General features: G+C 44.0%; 1 protein-coding gene across 1 annotated transcript; it reads right to left on the reverse strand.

The window, feature by feature from the left end:
• Positions 1-8,371: 8,371 nt before the first annotated feature.
• On the reverse strand, positions 8,372-18,653 carry LOC308300247 (transcriptional repressor protein YY1-like). The gene is made up of 5 exons (XM_080744062.1): positions 17,927-18,653; positions 16,227-16,377; positions 13,769-13,829; positions 11,737-11,895; positions 8,372-10,389 (listed from the first exon to the last, which is right to left on the reverse strand). Exons 1-5 carry the CDS (start codon positions 18,543-18,545, stop codon positions 10,207-10,209), a joined length of 1,173 nt encoding a protein of 390 aa, XP_080600188.1. The 5' UTR covers positions 18,546-18,653; the 3' UTR covers positions 8,372-10,206.
• Positions 18,654-18,994: the final 341 nt, after the last annotated feature.

The raw sequence follows: 18,994 nt of genomic DNA on the forward strand, positions 1-18,994 counted from the left end.
AGAGTAAAAACTGCAGTCATGGTCTAGAGAGGGCACTTTTTACAGACGGGTAAAAGGGCAGGGGCTCAAGCCCCCTTTGATGTCTATGTGTGCACGTGCCTGCGCGTAGGAGCAGAGTGTTGTGGTTGCTAGTTAACTGTAAATCCCTCAGTTCGTTCAACTCTCAGTAGTCAAATGAACACTGAGGATTCTGCCGCGTTGGCCTCAAAGAGCTGAATCAGCCGCGTCACAATCTCTTCTTTCAATTCAACTTGAAGAAGGTTTTCACTTTTAAAGCCTTGGCTTTTTCAAGAGATGAAGGCAAGTGGATGAATGCTATTTCACACTCGCTTTGTCAATGTTTGTTTCACGTGCCAAGTAAAGCCCCGCTGAATTGAACCGAAATGAATGGAACGGTTGCTTTAGAATCTCGTATCGGAGGGGGAAAAAAAAGCAAACGAGTTGGCAGAGAGAGAGGTCAACAGCCTCGGGGCAGCGACTCCCGTTGTTTTGACGGCACAGACCGCGGCCAACGCCGTTTCTTTTCCACGCCACCGCGTCTCACGGCCACAGACACCAGATATGCTTTGACGTGAACTTAGATTATGCACTTGTGCACCCCCCCCCCCCCCCCCCCCCTCCCGAGGGTCTCCCACGCGGGACGAACAGATGCCGCTGCCGCATCGCCTCCGCCTCCACCCCGGCGCCGACTGCTCTCCTCCTGTTACACTGTGGGCTGATGGACGACCAACACTCTGGCTGCAGTTTACACCAGACATGCCAGGCATCATTAGCCCATTATGACCCGAGGCCCATTCCAAACATAAAAATCAAACCCATGTTTGAAGTGAGAGGTGGTGGATGTGAGCAGTTCAGTTAGAAGTTATGTTTCCTAACTAATCAGTGTGTGTGTGTGTGTGTGTGTGTGTGTGTGTGTGTGTGTGTGTGTGTGTGTGTGTGTGTGTGTGTGTGTGTGTGTGTGAGAGAGAGAGAGAGAGAGAGAGTGTGAGGGTGTGTTACTGGCCTGCTCAACAGCGCCCCTTGGTCACCCAGGCCTGCCACTGGTCACCAGCGGTATTGCAGATCATGCTACGGACAAACATAGTAACATAGTAACGGACAAAGTCACTCTCAGGAGACGGTGTAACCACCGCTCAAAAAAACTGTTTTCATGCCTCCCCCTGGCCAGCCGGGCGCCTGATGGAGGGGAAAGGAACTGGTTGGAATAACGTGTTCCTTCCACGCGAGTTTTCTGAAAAAACTGATGTTGCTATATCAGTGGTGCTCAAGCTTTTTTATGTCAAGGACCCCCAGAATTATATGTATTTGGCCACCGACCCCATCTAAAAAATGTCAGATCGACAAGCTCATTGCACGGCATGCACGAAAGTGACACGCTGTGAGCTTGTATAACTGCTATTCTTGAATAGTCAAAGTATAAAATATGGTTACAGTGGTTAAAAATTGTGATGCAAAAAATGCTTTGCCGGCTCTGTTGGGTTAAGAACCATTTTCTGCCCATTTGCCTGATCACCGCCATCGCTTATAGAGGTGATTTGCTCCGTCTCTCTCACCGAGCTGTACCACAGAACCTCCCCCCCCTCTCCAATGATGTATCTCTCATTGATTGCCATAGAGTCAGAAATCTTTAAGAGCAGGGCGCAGGCAAGCAGATCTGCCAGTCTGCTCTAACAATTTATCAGCTCCCGGTGAAGGGGGGACGGTTAAGCCTCTTTAGGAATCCCATTCACAGTGTCTTAAAAAGTGTAGACTACTTATGCTAATCTTGTTATCACTACAGGCTTTCCCGTTAATGGAGGATGAAGCGGTTGGGAGGTTGTGCCACATTACGGTTTCGCTGCTTCGTAGACATTCACCACTCTGACCTAAGACTAGACCCAATGGTGGAAAGTAACCAAGTATATTTACTCAAGTATCTTAGTATAACTTAGTTAGTTTTTTATACTTTATACTTCTACTCCATTACATTTCATAGGCAAATAGTGTACTTTTTACTCCACTACAATTATTTGACAGCATTAGTTAACAGTTACTTTGTAGATGAATAATTAACACATACATTAACTGATAAATTATTATGTATTAGTATTTAGTAGTCATATTGATGCCTGTACTTCTGTAGCCTTTTAATTTTACTTACAACACTAATACAACAACAATATTACACATTTTTACTTAAAGGACGGATTCAACCCTTCACCCTACCTTCTCACTAATGTTCATAATAAAATAGCATATTTTTTTCTACTTTGTCTGTGTCTCAGAGGAAAGCTGTGGGCAGTTTAGAAACCCATCATCTTGTGACATCATCGATAGAAAATTCAGGCTTTCTATTCCTGAAAAGTTGCAACGTTAAACTTTGAACTTCCCACAGCTCTCCTATAAGAGACTTGGACAGAGTAGATTTTTTTTTCTTTTTGCTATTTTATTATGAACATTAGTGAGGCCCTATGAAGATTGGTTGAAAAGTGGCAATGTCGTCCTTTAAGTAAAAGATATATGCAATTCTTCCACCATTGCCTAGACCACATTAGGCTAATAGCCTAATGTACAATAGCCTATGTCTGCCCAACGTAGGATCTTTTTATGCAGTGTAGCTCAGCAGTTGGATGGCATTCATAAAGGAAACATTGTAAAATACATAATGGCTGTCGTGTCACTACCAGAAACAGGAATTGACTGTCCTTCGATATTAATTGTGATTATTTGAACTTATTCAGTTAACATAGCCTACACTGTATGTGTGCTTGAGTTGAGATATCAAACCGCTTTGTCACATGTAAGATGAGATTTCACACTAATTGGCCATTAAGTATACACTCACACCGAATGAGCAGAGCAACGGCCTAAGAGCGATTGTTTGATCAATTGTCGGCCGCTGCCGGCTGCCGGGACAGTGGAATCGAGTCTGTCAGGTTAGGAGACGAGGAGAGGTAGATCTTCATAAACAAAGCTCCATGGAGATCCTTTTGATCTAAACCGTGACCATGTTGTGATGTAAAAGAGATGTAGCGGTTCAGTCGCGTTGAGGATGAGATGCAGACTCCTTTGAAGATGCGTGCACCTTTTAGTGGCCGAGAGGATGGTGCAGCAGCGGCGGCGCTAGATGGAGGAGACGTGATAAGGGTTCTTAAACAAGACGCATTTGATCAAATAACGCATAGACGATTTGTGACGGGAATGTGAAACAGTGAAAGGCTTCATGATGGGCAGGGGGGAGGGGAGAGCAGGTGAGAAGGAGAGGGAGAAAGAGAGAGCAGGAGGAGACGAAGGGCAGGGAACATGCAGACAGTAATGTATAGCCTACTCAACCTGTCCTTGCCGACAAAAACGGATCTCTTTAACAGGAAATCAGTTCTTGTCGGCAGGACAGGCGACACCGTCACAATGTGGAGTATAAATGAGTCTTAACACTAATTGCTCCACCAGACTACTCGCCTTCTTCGCCACTGTCAAAATGGACTCGACATTTAAAAGATTCTCGGGGAGCTCTCCTCTCCTCTCCGGGCTGTGCGTAATGAGTGCCAGACCAAACGCGCTGCACTGGAGTCGGACATGTTCCTCTTGTCAGAGGCCGAGGTGTCACTGCGCTCTCTCGGTCGACAGTCCATATGTGGGGTTCATACTTTGTGGTACAACGGTGCCGCTTGCCAAAAATAGACGCTCTACAATCCCAGTGCCATCACATAGAGAGAGACGTGCTATGTTTCGGCATCATAGTGCAACGGTGTAATGAAATAATTTGTCAGTATTTTTTTTTTTTTTTGCTGCTCAACCACTCTCTCTCTCTCTCACTCTGTGTGTGCGTGCGTGTGTGTGTGTGTGTGTGTGTGTGTGTGTGTGTGTGTGTGTGTGTGTGTGTGTGTGTGTGTGTGTGTGTGTGTGTGTGTCTCTTTCTCTCTCTGCCGTCTCTGTTACCCTGGCAACATATTTCTGCATTAAAATAGCATCTGAGAGAATACGACGGGCCTCTATATACTGTACTGTACTGTACTGTAGTAGACCTATAGTGTCAGCCCACTGCGAAGAAAACTCAACTCACCTAAAATACCTAAATGTATAAAAAAAAAAAAACATTCTGTACAGAACAGACGTTGCATGTTGCATTACAAGCATTTACAGAGACGTTGCTGTTTGCTGAGCACACACAGATAAGAGAGAAGAAACTCAAAGTCAGTCCCTGGAATATATGAAAACCAAATTGTGCGGGGTTGAGCGAGCGCACACATGCGCCCATGATAATAAGAAATGTAAGATAAATAATACATCATTCACGAAGGGGCTTAAGGGGTAGATACGGGCGGATTCTCTTGGTTTTTAGTCTATTCATGCATTCGGAATTCAGGATGCTCAGAGAGAGGAGCGGTGAGCTGGTGGTAATGCCAGTATTGGGGCCGCTGCTTGGATTTGGTTTTAGTGTGATAAACCTTTGTTTGTTTGCCCCTGGAAACCCAGAGGCACAGAGAGAGGGCGCGAGGGAGAGAAGATGAAAATTGATGAAAGAAAATCTAGCTGCTGAGGTCCCTGAGACTTGGGCGAGAGAGAGAGAGAGAGGGAGAGAGATGGTAAAGGAGAGAGTTGAGAGAGAGACAGACAGACAGACAGACAGACAGACAGACAGACAGACAGACAGACAGACAGACAGACAGAGGAGAGGAGAGATAGAAAGAGAGAGGGGCAGAGAGAGTTGGGGAAGAGGGAATAAGAGAAATAGACAGAGAAGGAGGGATGGAGACAGAGAGGGTGATAAGGGGGGGAAGGAGAGAGTGAGAAAGAAGGAAAGAGAGAGTGACAGGCGGGTTAAGCACACGGCAGGATAACAAGTGGGAAAGAGAGACGGGCCATAATGAAATAAGCATCTGAGCGAGGCAGGTGTGAGTTGGAAGGCATGACAGACCCTCAGCTGCATAACAAGTAGCTTCGCACTCACTCTTCCAGTGCCTTTGTCAATCACAAAAACAACCAATCGCGTGAATAAACGCTCCCACGCCACCAGTACGCAATCTAAAAAAGCTGTCATTGTAGATATATACTTCGTCGCGTGCCCGGAAAATAGCCAGACCTACAAGCTCACAACGCGCCGCGGAAGAAACGCGTTGTGAGCTTGTAGGTCGGGCTATTTTCCAGCGGAGCGTGAATTAGGCATCTAAAGAAGAAATAGAACTGCCCCCAAGTGGCACCCCTGCCTAATACCCGAGTGCAATCAAAGTATCTGAATCACTGGCCTGAAGAAAGCTTAAGCCTCTCTCTCACACACACACACACACACACACACACACACACACACACACACACACACACACACACACACACACACACACACACACACACACACACACACACACACACACACACACACACACACACACGGGACCTTATAAACCGGTGAGTGGAACAGGCGGCCCGGCCAGTCACACAGGGCTGCGTACGTTGCGTCCCAGGTCGCCTGGAAGGGGAAGGTGGAAGGCATTAAGCGCTGCAGCAGCTTGTGAATTTCAAACAGAATGTCAGCACCGTCTCTCAGCCTGTAAGGGAAAAAAAACACCCAGATAACACATCAACAGTCAGTGCTGCTCGAGCTGAAACGTTTTCTTGAGGTTGAAAACGGAGAGGGTTGTCCCTGCTTTTCATCCAATTCAATCCATTGCCCCCATCTGAGAGCTCCTATTAACCTGTGTGTGTGTGTGTGTGTGTGTGTGTGTGTGTGTGTGTGTGTGTGTGCGCGTGCGTGCGTGCGTGCGTGCGTGCGTGCGTGCGTGCGTGTAGCCTATTACTACAGGGCCAAACCACCAGGTAGAATTGAACAAATAGATCTTGTGAGGACATTCTCCCGCTCTCATAAATGAAATGGATGTTATGTCCAATATCCATACAATTACAACCATACAATGTATAGCTGCTTAGTTGCATGCTGGTGTCAGGCACCCCAAATGTTGTGGGTGAGTGACACCAGTGCACAAATGAACTCAGGCTTTAGGGGTTAGAGTTCAAATTAAAAACAAAGAAAATAAAAAGAGGTACAAATGGCATTCATAAAATGACCTTCCTACAATTGTGATGTCCTCACAGGTATAGTAATACAAATGTGTGTGTGTGTGTGTGTGTGTGTGTGTGTGTGTGTGTGTGTGTGTGTGTGTGTGTGTGTGTGTGTGTGTGTGAGATGGTAGTGTGTGGGGAAAAAGGAGGACAGAAAAAGACCCGATAATTAACTGTGGTTCTCGAGACAGGCAGCAGGTCACGCTTCAAATGCTGCAGTTACAAAACCGTCGCAGTTTAACCTGCCATTTGATCACAGTGTATAGACGACCTGCCTCCCTCTTATAGTGATCAATGGACTGCTTCAGCACCATGGACAGCGCACGCAGCCAGTGGCCGAGGTCTGTGCCACACAGTTCCAGCAGAGGGCAGTGAAAGTTCCCTTACATGGGGAATTCAAAGTCAGCACAGCAGGGTTGAAGCGGATCAATTAAAAAATCCATCCTGGAAGGAAGCTGGATCTCCGCAGGACATTGGTGCAGACTGCGCACTAATCCTGCTGTCTCAGCAGAAAATTGAAAAAAAAATTGAGCGAGTTAAAATTCCAATTTGCAAGTCAGACGCACAGGTGAAGGGAAGGGCATACATTCCACCGTGCTTTGGGCAGTTTGCAGAAAGGGTGCCGTTCGAAGTTGGACTGAGATTAACTTGTTAATTTCTTCTTAGAAGAAAGTATAAGAATATCTGTATTCTCAGGTAGCCTACTTCTACTCTCATCATTAAAAGATAGATGTTAAAGCTGTAATCCAGAACATATTTTAATGAATAAAACGTTACATGAACCCAAAACGGCATGGTAGAGTGTGTTATAAACCAGTGGTTTTCAATGGCCAGTGGTCCGGGGACCACCAGTGGTCCTTGAGGGGGTTCCAGGTGGTGGAGAATTGGTAACCAAATGGACCCTTATAGAGCTTAAACTCTAGTGTAAAGTGTAAAATGTAAAATATAGTGTAAAATGAAATGTGGTTTCATTTTACACTCTCGCTAGTGTTTCATTATTGTTAAATATCTGCATTACTCAAGAATTTACAAGACGTCTACACAATTAGAGAATGTAGAAGAATTGTTATTTTGATCAAGGTTTGCCTGTTATCTCTCCTATGGTACAAACATCAATACAGCCGAGCATGGAATTGTGGACAAAATCTTATCCAAGGTCTGAGAGGCTAAATCTCATCAAATGGTGGTCTGTGGCTCAAATACCCAATAAATAATGGATCATGATATGAAAAGGGTTGAAAACCGCTGTGTTATACAATATTAATTAGTACATTTGTAGTAATCTCTCAAGAACAGACTCAGATGAGAGAAGGAAAATGTTCTGCCAGATTGCATTTGCAGTGGTTGGAGGTGGTCTCCCTACTTGCCCTGGTGTCGGTTAGGACACTTGGGTGGTTGACAAGTATGCCTGAATTAAGAAGCCCATGACCAGCGCAGGGATTGTGTCTTGAACAGTGGTAGAAATGTAGCTTCCCCACAAAGAGACCCAGGTTCACATCCCCTATAGCAGGGGTCTTCAACGTTTTCAGGCCAAGGACCCCTTAGTTGAGAAAGAGATGATAGTTAGAGATACCAATACAGCCATACAAGCGGGGACCCCCACAACCTTTTCATAGATTCCATATAGTTTAATCGTTTTGACAGCAGGTACATTTTTCAGATATTTAACCACTTGAACTGGCAATACTTAATAAACTTGACCTTTCCCTCTGTACTTAGTGTGCTCTTTTTCCCCTCTACACCAAACCTCTTTGCTGAAAATAACGCCACAGCTGCGATGCGTTGTGAGCTTGTAGATCTGCTAAAGATCTCAGAATATGGACACTAGGGTTCAAGTGGTTAATATAAAATAGGAGAAAGAAAAAGGTTTCTGAAGAACCCTGCCCTATATAGGACATGAAACTTACGGATTACAGCTTTAAAGTGCAATGCAGTTCTTTCAATCTAGGAAGAATAAGTGAATCTTATCTTGTCATCACCATTCAGGATCAAATAGTCTGCTGTCTGCTAGGCTTATCACTGCAGCGGTCTTCTCATTAGCTGCAGTGATAATGAATAGGGGAAACCTTTAATCAATTGAACCCTTGCGTCCTTACTCTGGGGGCAAACATTTGGCAAAGAATTGTAGATCTTCAAGTTCAATGCGTTCATTGCGTTGAAAAATGCTGAGGTGTTGCTTAATTTCAGTGAAGAATTTTGGTGTAGAGGGAAATACTCTGTAGATCCCCGGGGTACTCCGGTTAACTAAGTAAAGGGTTTTAGTGGTTAATATCCAAAATGTACATAATTTCACATAGGAAATTGAAATCAGACGAAACGGTAACTGGCTATTTTGAGAGGATTCAAATGACCCATTTTTATTGTGGACAATTGAGATACATGAGTGTAAATATCAACAAAAGTTAATGGTCGACACCTGTACAGTACATTCTAACAAAGAAGGTGATGGTCACTTTTTAACCACATAAGCCCTATATAGACAGATTTCCTGAGCGACCCTACAGAGGGCGCCGCCTGCCATTGCCGCGGTGCAAACAGTTGTGTAAACCAGTGGTTCTTCTCAACCTGTTATTATTTTGGGGGGTCCCTACTCCCTAGATGATTAACTTAATTGGCAACATTGTTTTCTCACTGAACAGTAAACAAACCAACATAAGGTTAAGTGTATAGAGGGTATATACACATTTCTCAAGTTAATTAAACATTTTTGTCAAATACTAGACGCAGAAATTGTAAAAATAGCCGATCTACATGCTCACAACGCCTCGCAACCGTGTTATAGCCATCGTCAAGGAAAAGGTTGATAACTGGAGCTCAGTTTTAACCCGAGCTCAGTTCGGCTGTTCTTGAGAGACTATACAAAATGTAATGCCTCAATTCTTAGTGCTTGTTGGGGGGTCCCCGTCCCCCAGTTAAAATATGGTTATTTTGGGGGTCACAGCCTGAAAGGTTTGAGAACCACTGGTGTAAAATAACTAGTAGACTCCAATTACTTAAGTACAACTTTGAGTATTTGTACTCACTGGCTGCGGTTTACACCGCGGCAATGGCGGCGCTCTCCACAGGAAAGCGCTCAGGAAAACGGTCTATACTTCAGTCGTATGACGAATAGTGAAAACAGCCAATCTACAAGCTCACGTTGCGATGTGGCACTTTGTGAACTTGTAGGTTGGTTATTTTTAAACATTTTGCGTTTTCTTTAATTATTTGAACATTTGCCTATAATGACATGCCCTAAATAGGGACGCCAGGGTTATAAAGTGGTTAAACATGTTTTTTATCCCCCAGGTACTTGAACCTGAGACAGGCTCTGAGTGAAGTTCATAAGACTGGTTTCCTCTGCATAAAGAGTGTCCATAGAAAAAGGTAAAGCAACTCAATGACTAAAAGTTTAATCGGTTAACACTTTGAATCACACCTCTATTTCTACATAATACCAATACAGCCATACAATACAAGTATACACGATTATTCTGTGTGGTTAGGAGGAAAAAAATACAACCAAAGTAGGTATGGAAATGCAAACAAATATGTATTTTTTTCCTTTTCAGTTTGTGTGTTAAGCGTGAAAGTCAGCTCGACGCCTTTCATGTCATCATGGGTGTGTGGATCCCATATAGAACGCAGGATACGAAAAATAAAAATCACAATTTTAGTAAACATAGCCCAGATTAAGTGTACAATATGCACACTTGAAGGAAAGGAGCATAGAAGAGAGGCAGTAAAATTAACTTAAAACGTGAACTGACAAGGATAACGAAAAGCATGACAGATTGCTCTTCCTCTTTCTCTCTCTCTCACACGGCTGTGCGCTAGAAATAACAAGTCTCTGTTGTGTGTCCATGAGTTCCATCTTCTGGCAACTGAGCGCCACTTTAGGAAGAGAAAAGTACTGTGGTGGAAGAGGGGGTCTTTGGGGGGAGTCAGTGTTCCTCAGCCAATACAACAGCAGAAGTGGGGAAGGGAAGGAAGGAAAACTGGCTGGATATCGCCATCTCAAGTCTTTTTAAATCCTTCTATTTCCCCAAAGTCTAAATCGTTTATTCGGTTTTTCAAAGCAAGGTTTCACGGGTGTTGCTAGGATGGGTTTTTATTCGTGTACGTGTGTGTGAGAGTGTGCGCGTGCACGGCTTGTGGCCGGTGTTTTTTTTTTTTTTTTTTGCAGGGTTCTCATTGGTTGTTTTTCGCTTTGGCGTGTGTAAGGATGTGAGACTTGAGGTTGGTAGACTGGGCAAACTTCTTATTACAGCCGTCAAAGGGGCAGACGTATGGTCGGTCTCCAGTGTGGATCCGCACGTGAGTGCGCAGGTTGAAGTCCAGAGAAAACCTTTTCCCACAGCCCTCAAAGGTACACTGGAAGGAAAATACAAGGAGGGCGTGGGGATTATTCAGTGGTTAGCAAGGGGGCAGTTGCATCAGAAATAGACAAGAGGGCAGGGGGCCAAATCTAAATGTCCCCGATATCAGAACAGAGAATTTTGATGTGACAGAGTACTAGGGATGTGTGCGGCAGGTCGACTAGTCCATTGAACGGTGCTGCCCCTACTTATGGTTTACTCAATACTAATTATTTAAACTTAATTATTGTGCAAAACACACTGAAAGACATTTCTGAGCAGCTCTCCTTCTTCCCGAGTTCTCAAGGCAATTAATTTCCCAAATTACTTTAAGCAATCATGGCGTTTTGAGCATTGTATTGCGGTGAATTCCTCATAGGCAAATTCAGGTTAAACCAATATTCTACATATATTTGACTTGTTCACATACTGCATGTTATTTACATAAGACATTCTGTTTTCCTGAACACAAATGCTAATGTTATTTAGATGTTTTTCAGACAGATGTCAGATTTGATGTTTGTATCCTAGTTACTTGAAGCACTTAACATCCCTAGATATAGCAAAGAAACACTAACTCAGAGTAAGCCATATTTGTTTTGTTGTACGATAAAGAACTAAAATAGCTGGTCTAGAACCTCAGTGTATTTTTTGCTATGGGGATGTTTTTTTTAAGTTTTTGATAATTTTTGCCTATAGTAGTGATATGAAAAATAAGGACACCATGTTGAAAGTGATTAAATTAAGACTCCGGATATTGCAGTGTGATGATTAAAGCCAATCAGGAAGGTTATGCATCAGCATGCCTTGTACTACCAAAAAGCTTCCCCAAATTAAACAATTAAAGTAAAACGCACACACATTAGGGTCACTTTAACCTCTACTCCGGCTTGTTTGTGCAAACAGTTTTTAAGTTGCTTGATTGTATACTTGACTATTTAGTTTAGGGCTTTCACAATTATTACATGATCGTCGAATCGCAATTATTTGTCATAATCGTCTAATTGCAATTATTTGTCATAATCGTTTCCATATTGAACATTTTTCATATATATTTTCAATATTCTCAACGCGTCGCGGATGCGACGCGTTGAGAGCTTGTAGATCGGCTATTTCCACTATCAATGTTCTTTTTTAAGTATAAAGTTGTCAAATACGTCAGTAATTTCTTTGTATATTTAGGTTATGTGTCATATCTACCATGTGCAACTTCAAAGGCAAAACAGAAATGTAATTGTCACTGACAAAAACACAATTAAATTGTTAATCGCAATTATTTGAGTGACAATTAATCGTCATGTAAAATGTACTAATTGTGACAGCCCTAATTTAGTCTACATGGGTTGTCTGTCCAGGCACGCACCTGAAAGGGTTTCTCCCCTGTGTGAACCAGTTGGTGACGCTTGAGTTTGGAACTCTCCACAAAGGCCTTGCCGCACTCCGCGCACACGTGCACGCGGGGTCCGTGGGTGTGCAGGTGCTTCCTCATGGCAGAGTTGTCCCTGAACATCTTCGTGCAACCCTGGGCCGAAAATAAAGAAAGGGGACGTTACTTGGTGTGCCAACAGACATGCGCAGACCTAAAAACGCAAAGTAATCATGTGAGAAGAGATACTAAAGGCCATGAGGGGGTTGGTGGGTAAAACTGAAAACAAACAAACAAAAGAACCTGTAAAATGTACAAATGTTTAAAATCCATGTGCATTCTTGAAAAGCTATACGTTTGCGCCTACATAACACCCTTCAGTTCCGTAAAACCTCTGCACCAGTAGCAGTGATATGACTACAATCTCACCGTCATGGGATTTATTAAGTATTATATTAAGTATTTTAGTATTTGAAGCCAACACTTTTCGCAAATACATAAATGTTGGGATTTGCCTTTGGTATTTGATCTCATACTGTTTCTACTGCTGTGCACTCAACTGCCACTCAGGGGACAAAACTGAATTGTATGTAGTGTCCTTGCATACTTGGAACACAGCGAGCGGCCAAGCTCTGTATGGACAGAAACTTCAAGGTGAACGACACTCAAATAAAAGTAAACGGTCGTCCGTCTTTCTGAAATGTTTTCCACCACTGCATTGTCATTGTGTAGTTGTTTCTTTATCAGCTAATGGTTTCAGTGGAAAGCCTTTGGTTTATTTTAAAAGCCAAGCTATTAAAAACAAAAGGGAAACTTTAACTGGAGTTTACATATAAAAACACGAAGCCCTTGTCCACCTTAGCGTTCTGCTTTATTACAGTAGTTCTGTGTTTTCGATCAGAGATCTCCGCCTACTAAGTCTGGGGAAATCTAAATTCAAAGAATGGGCTTGAATGCCCGGTGATAAAAGCAGCAGTAACCAACCAACGCCCACTGCTTTGAAAATCAATCCAGATAGCATCCCATAGGAAGGAAGGAAAGCTCTAGTCTTTGCATTGGCTCTGTGATGCTGTTATTTTTTACATTTCAGAATCGTTTCCATCCAGTCTGAGCCCATTCAATGAATTTACTGTATATAATCAGACCTCTGATCTAAGAGATCTAATCTCTGACACCAATATGACCCATGATTGTTTTCTAGCCGGTAAAATTGCAGCTCTGGTCCGAGTAGGATCTAAGGAGGGTTCATTTGAGCATACCTCGCTGTTTCATAGAAAGCAGTGTGTGTCCCATAAGAGTCTGAGGCTTGAAACGTCACACGTGGTAATACAACTTTAATGTTTTGGAGCATGACACAGTGTGTGGACCCTATCTTTCATTGATGTTTGCTTCTGTCCTGCACCTGCCTTTTAAAATTTCGGATGTGCGTGTTTTTCTACTTGTCCACATATAGAAATAGGAACAAGCATTTCTTCTAGAGATTTGTGTTAAATCTAGTCTAAGAACTGACAATGTTCGCTTTATAAAAGGACAGAATGACTGTTACACGCGTTTCATCATCAGCGCCACTACCTACACGCACCTTGATGGTGAAAGTGCAGGCAAGAAGAGTGTAGGTAAGGATAAATCGACAGAGCGATGGCTAATTAGCCATCGCTCTGTCGATTTATCCTTACACAAATGCAATCACGTGAAATTTTTAACTCGCATACTAATGTGGGCAGCAGTCTGGTACTTGTTTAGTCTAGACAAGCTTGTTTTTGCTTGTCCTGGGCCATTTATCTTATAGATCGATATAAATGAATACACAAAACAAATCCAAAACAACATTTCTTTTGCATTTCAAGTTCAAGGACAGTCCACAGGAATTAGTAAACAAATGAAATATTAAGTAGTCATTTAAGAAATTCTCATATATACTTCAAATAAGGCAGCAGCAATATAAGGTGTTATGAAATCTCATAGCCGTAGATTCCAGTCAAGTGGCAGGAATGTTTCTCGGAGAAGACGGAGGGGGCATGACACTTACTTTGTGAGGGCAGGCTATCGTCCTGGGAGCATCGTCCTCTTTGATTTTCCTTGGCTTCATTCTGTGGTGGAGAAGTAGTATATTTAACAAGAGTCAAACACAAACACATCATCAACGCTATACTTTTAAACTAAGACATCCAGGTCAGCGTTCCTGTTATAAAAGTAATGTCCAGGAGGTGTTGTGAAGGTTTATGCAGAGATTTCAAGAGGGCATTACACTTGTGCCTCAACACACACTCTACACAAACACGCATAGTTATCACCGCAAATATTTGGACAGTTATGGTCATCCAGAACTTTCAGAAATTAAACTGGTTAAAAACATTTTAAACTCTGTGGCATCTAATGAACGAAATGTTATCTTTGAGAGTACAAGCCTGCCTGTGTGGTTTTCTGACCAAAGGACCTTTATTACAGACTTGAACAGTAGCCCTTATGGGAATACAGGACATAACACAACATGACATGACCAGACTGGCCATCTGGTAATGCAGCCAAATGCCAGAAGCGTCCAGGATACTTTTGGACTGACCTGGGTTGTTAATGTCATCATTTTATGTCTGGAAAGCATTTGCGATGCATTTGGCATGATATCAGGGCCTAATTATTACATTAGACTGAGAACAAGCCTAGGGGTGGGCGATATGGTAAAAATATAATTCCACGATTGTTTTCCCAGGCAGGATCACGATCCATGATCTTATCACAATTGCATTTTATGTAGGGGTTTTAAGACTATTTGGCAAGTTACTGAACAGTACTACCACAAGATTACTGCCTTATAAGGCAACAAAAAAGAAAGAAAGAAGATAAAGAAACTAAGTAATAACAGGATTCCAGGAGTTAGAAACCATTTGTACAGAAACCATTTGTACAGGACTCCAAAGAACATTAAGTAACATTTTGCAGGAAAACGCCCATCTCTTGTTTCCTGATCCTGCCTCTCTCTCTCCATTGAAAACGATACTAGCTATTTCGCTAATAGCTTTGAGATGCTTCATCACACAAAGCAGTCTTTTCTGTACAGCGATGTACCACGACGTGCATGATGGACACGCCACGGCCGCTTTAAAAAAGTAAGAAATCATAAAATAGCGTAGCAGGGAACCCTGATAATCGGTACAGCAGTAAATTAGTTAAAAGCATTACTGGACTGTGGTGCACTCAGGTGTTTGCGGAGGGCATTCCACAAACGAGGGGCTTTAGACCATAAGGCCCGGTTGCCCATGGTGTGGAGCTTGGTCATGAGGGCAAGGAGAAGGTTGGTATTGGAAGATTAAAATCTCTCAAATGGAGATTCATGGCCTAATATACATCAAACTGGGGGTTTATACAATTGAAAAGGTTGAGACTCATTGATCTCATGCCTTCAGTAGTAGAGTTTGTTTTGTCTGTGTAGCAGCTTGGTTTGCTAGTTGCAGCTAGCTGGTTGCTAGTTGTAGCCAGCTGGGAATTGCACTTGTCTTGTAGTAGATTAAGACATTTCAAAATGTCTATTTGGGATCAGATACTGTAACTTGTAGACTAATCAGTCAATCAAACAACAACAAAAGATGAACAGATTATTCTATCCACAAGTTTCCGCGGGAGTTTACTGGAGACTATCAGGACCAAACTTCCGGGTTTAACAGCAGACATACAAGCTCACGTCGCGTCGCAGATGCAACCCGTTGTGAGCTTGTAAATCGGCGGCGGAAGATCGATGCAGACGTTTGCGCAATGCACTATGGGGCGTAGGAAACTCATTAGGTAAATAAATCGCTCTTAAGTCATAGAGGAGGGTGGGAAACTCAATCCCACCAGGCCACCACATGAATTATGGTCAAGTAATGTTAATGGACCACAATCGGAATAAGTGTTTTCTTTTTTGTATTAATTAATCCATTCGGGTGTGTTCAATGGGTGATATTGTGCTATTAGTTGTTGCCAATGAAATGCATACTATTGTATTCTAAGGGGGATATATTCATGGGTGTAACAAGAATGAGGGACATCATTTTCAGTGTGACATTTGATAGCATGAAACCAGATGTGTTGACATCTCAATCATAGAATCTCTCTTATTAGACATACATTTGTAATACTATATACTCCACTGCCATCAAAAAATCTCCTTTGACAAATTCAAATCGCTCATCCACAACTCCAACCAAACCCTCACCACATGACTAAACTTTATGGTTTCCCAAACATACGGCAACCATAAGCCCCTTAGAATGTGAGACCCGTTACAGAAGGTCCTCACTTTGTAGGATTTTCCTCACCTCGCCATTCTTGACATCTGGTCCACATAAAGATAGAATTACAAGAACACACACACACACACACACACACACACACACACACACACACACACACACACACACACACACACACACACACACACACACACACACACACACACACACACACACACACACACACACACACACACATCCAAATGAACACACACTCACCTGGCAAACTCAGCCAACTGTTTGGGGTCTGACAGGTCGATCCCAGGGATTCCACCAGGGGGCAGCTTCTTCCCCGTCATGTATTCAGAGTAGTCAGGGGGGGAGTTCTCCCCGATGATCTGCTCCTCTACCACTGACTCGTGGTCGATGTCTTTATATGTATCTAGGAGACATTGTAGAGTCTGAACTGATACTGAAGTGACATTTCACTTTCTACAAATCGGGGGGGCACGTGCATTTATTCTTATCAACAGCATTAGCTATAAGCTCATGAATAGCAGAAGCATCACCATAAACATTTTGTAATGAATTGTAACAAGACAGTTAGTATCTACTGTTATCTATACATGTAAAGGGATTTAACTGATTTAAGTCAGTCCTCCTATGAACAGTTGCACAAAATCTGCCTAGTTTATTTCACTTTAAAGAAGAGAGAAGAAAAACTTCTGACAGTGACAGATGGCATCACTTTGAACAAATGACCGTAAATACATTTTAAAAAGTGATGGAAAGAATACAGCCCCTCATGCATTTAGGAGGACAATATCTCAGTGACCAGAAGCAGGGGCGTGTGTTTGAAATTAGGTTTGCAGTTCAATAAGCTTACATATGAGGAGGGGCGTGTCTAATAAAACAAATATCAAATATCTAAAGATTGAATAAAGCAACGCAAAAACGGTCAGGGATGCAAACAACTGTCCGAGTGTTTTAACATGGTTCAAATGAAGCTTGAAGTTGAATGGGCTCACATAGGCTCATACAGGAGGGGGCGTGTCTGATCTAACGCATGTCCCATAACAATCTAAATATTGAATAAAGCAATTTAAAAACTGTCTGGGGATGACCCATGAAGTGTTTTAAAGTGAAAAAAATACGCCTTTTACGATTTAACGTGAAGTTTATATTATTTTCCATATAAAAAAGGGGGGAAATCAATATGCTTCGTGCAACCAGACGTCTCATGCTGCAAAATACTTTTAGGTAGATAACATTAAATCCATGAATGGACGGAGGTCTGCAGCACAGACCAGACCACTAGAGGTAAACTGTATTGTGCACAACGTCAGTGCGTCTGCTGCCACTGCCAGCAGCACATCCAGCTCTTTGCATAATGTAAAAGAATCTCCAAAACAAAAGAAAACACATTTTCTTAATACTAAATTAATTTCCTATCACCCTCAACACCATGTAGGCCTACTGCTTAAACGTGCACGTCTGCATGCAGTCTGTGACAGTGTGCGCTAGTAGTTACTTTGCGGCCTTGCAGCAGCAGTATGCGCACCTCACCACCACGCGCACACACCACACACACAACCACCACTGCCTCAGCCTGCCTGGCTGACCGGGGCCCACCGGGCGCCATGTTTTCGGGCCGCCGCCATACTTATACGAGTCTCGGGGAGAGAAAATATGGCGGCGCCCAGCAACACACTAAAACATGGCCTCCCTTCAAAACAAAAACATTACAATCTAACACCGACGGCACATTTCCGCGTCGAAAACGTGCGTTATGTTGGGGATTTTTCTCTCCTGCTGGCCGGATCACTTCCAGGAATTAGCCTGGCCCTGGTGCAGGAAGGACAACGCCCTGCAACAAGGCCTCATGCTCCCCGCGACCGAAAAAGCGTGAACAATGCGGGGCAGAGAGAGACAGAGAGATAGACGCAGACCGGGGAACGGATAGAAGCAGAATAACTCACCCGATGCCCACATAGTCACAGAGAACTCCCCCTCCAGAGTCTTTATCTGCACCTGCTTCTGTTCCCATTTCCTCCCCCCGGCCTCCGTGCTGCACAGATAGCTCTTGCTGTTTTTCCCCGCTTTCTTCCCGGCGCCGCCGCCTCCTCCCCGCTTGTTCATGCGGGACGAGGCGCTGCTGCCGTGGCTCTTCCCGGCCACGGTCACCAGAGTCTGCTCGATGTACTCGTCCTCCGCGCCGGGGGCCGGCACCGGGATGAGGATCTGGTCCTCGTAGCCCCCGCCGTGCAGCTCCGAGTCATCGTCCCCGCCGACCACCTCCTCCCGGGTCTGCACCAGGATCACCTCCTGGTGGTGGTGGTGGTGGTGGTGCATGTTGTGCAGGTTGTGGTGGTCCGTCACCAGCGGCTGCAGGGCGATCATGGGGCCGTCCTCATCATCGTCGTCGTCGGTGTCGTCCGTCTCCTCCTCGTCGTCGTCGTAGTCCTCCCCGCCGACCACCGTGGTCTCGATGGTCTCCACCGGGATGGTCTCCACCTCGATCTCGTGGAGCTCCACTATCTCGGCGGGCATCTCGGAGCCGTCCGCCTCGATGTATAACGTATCCCCCGCCGACGCCATGGTGCTGTATTCCGCCAGCTTGACTCCCTGTCCAGGCTGTGCTCATTCACGCACGCCGTGTTGTGGTGTTCGGGTTTCTTTCCCCTTTCTGCTGTGCACCCCCCCTCTGCCTCCACACACGCAACACACTCATGCACTCATACACATGCGCCCGCACACACACAAACACTCACACACGCCCCCCTGCCCTGGCCTGCTCCCTTCCTCTCGGCTTCTTTCCCTTTCTCTCTCTTCGATAACAACACTAGTGTTCTCTCTCTGCTGTGCTAGTGTCTGTCTGCTTTCAGTGCTTTGCCGTCCCACTAGTACTACACACCAGTTCTCGTAGCCACTATGCTCTCATATCTGAGATAACGCGAGACTTGGCGACCCCAGAGGCTAGTGTCTGTCTGTCTGGGGAGGGTCCACTCGACCACTGTCATCACTATGCCATATATGAATTATGCAAA

The sequence above is a fragment of the Nannobrachium achirus genome, assembly GCF_963921795.1.
Source record: "Nannobrachium achirus genome assembly, chromosome: 16".
NCBI lineage: Eukaryota > Metazoa > Chordata > Actinopteri > Myctophiformes > Myctophidae > Nannobrachium > Nannobrachium achirus.

Coding starts and splice junctions, on each gene's coding strand:
- LOC308300247 (XM_080744062.1), bottom strand. CDS start 18,545: ATGGCGTCGGCGGGGGATACGTTATACATCGAGGCGGACGGCTCCGAG. Junction 16,378..17,926: donor TGTGACTATGTGGGCATCGG/GTGAGTTATTCT, acceptor ATACATATAAAG/ACATCGACCACGAGTCAGTG. Junction 13,830..16,226: donor CAGTTGGCTGAGTTTGCCAG/GTGAGTGTGTGT, acceptor TCTCCACCACAG/AATGAAGCCAAGGAAAATCA.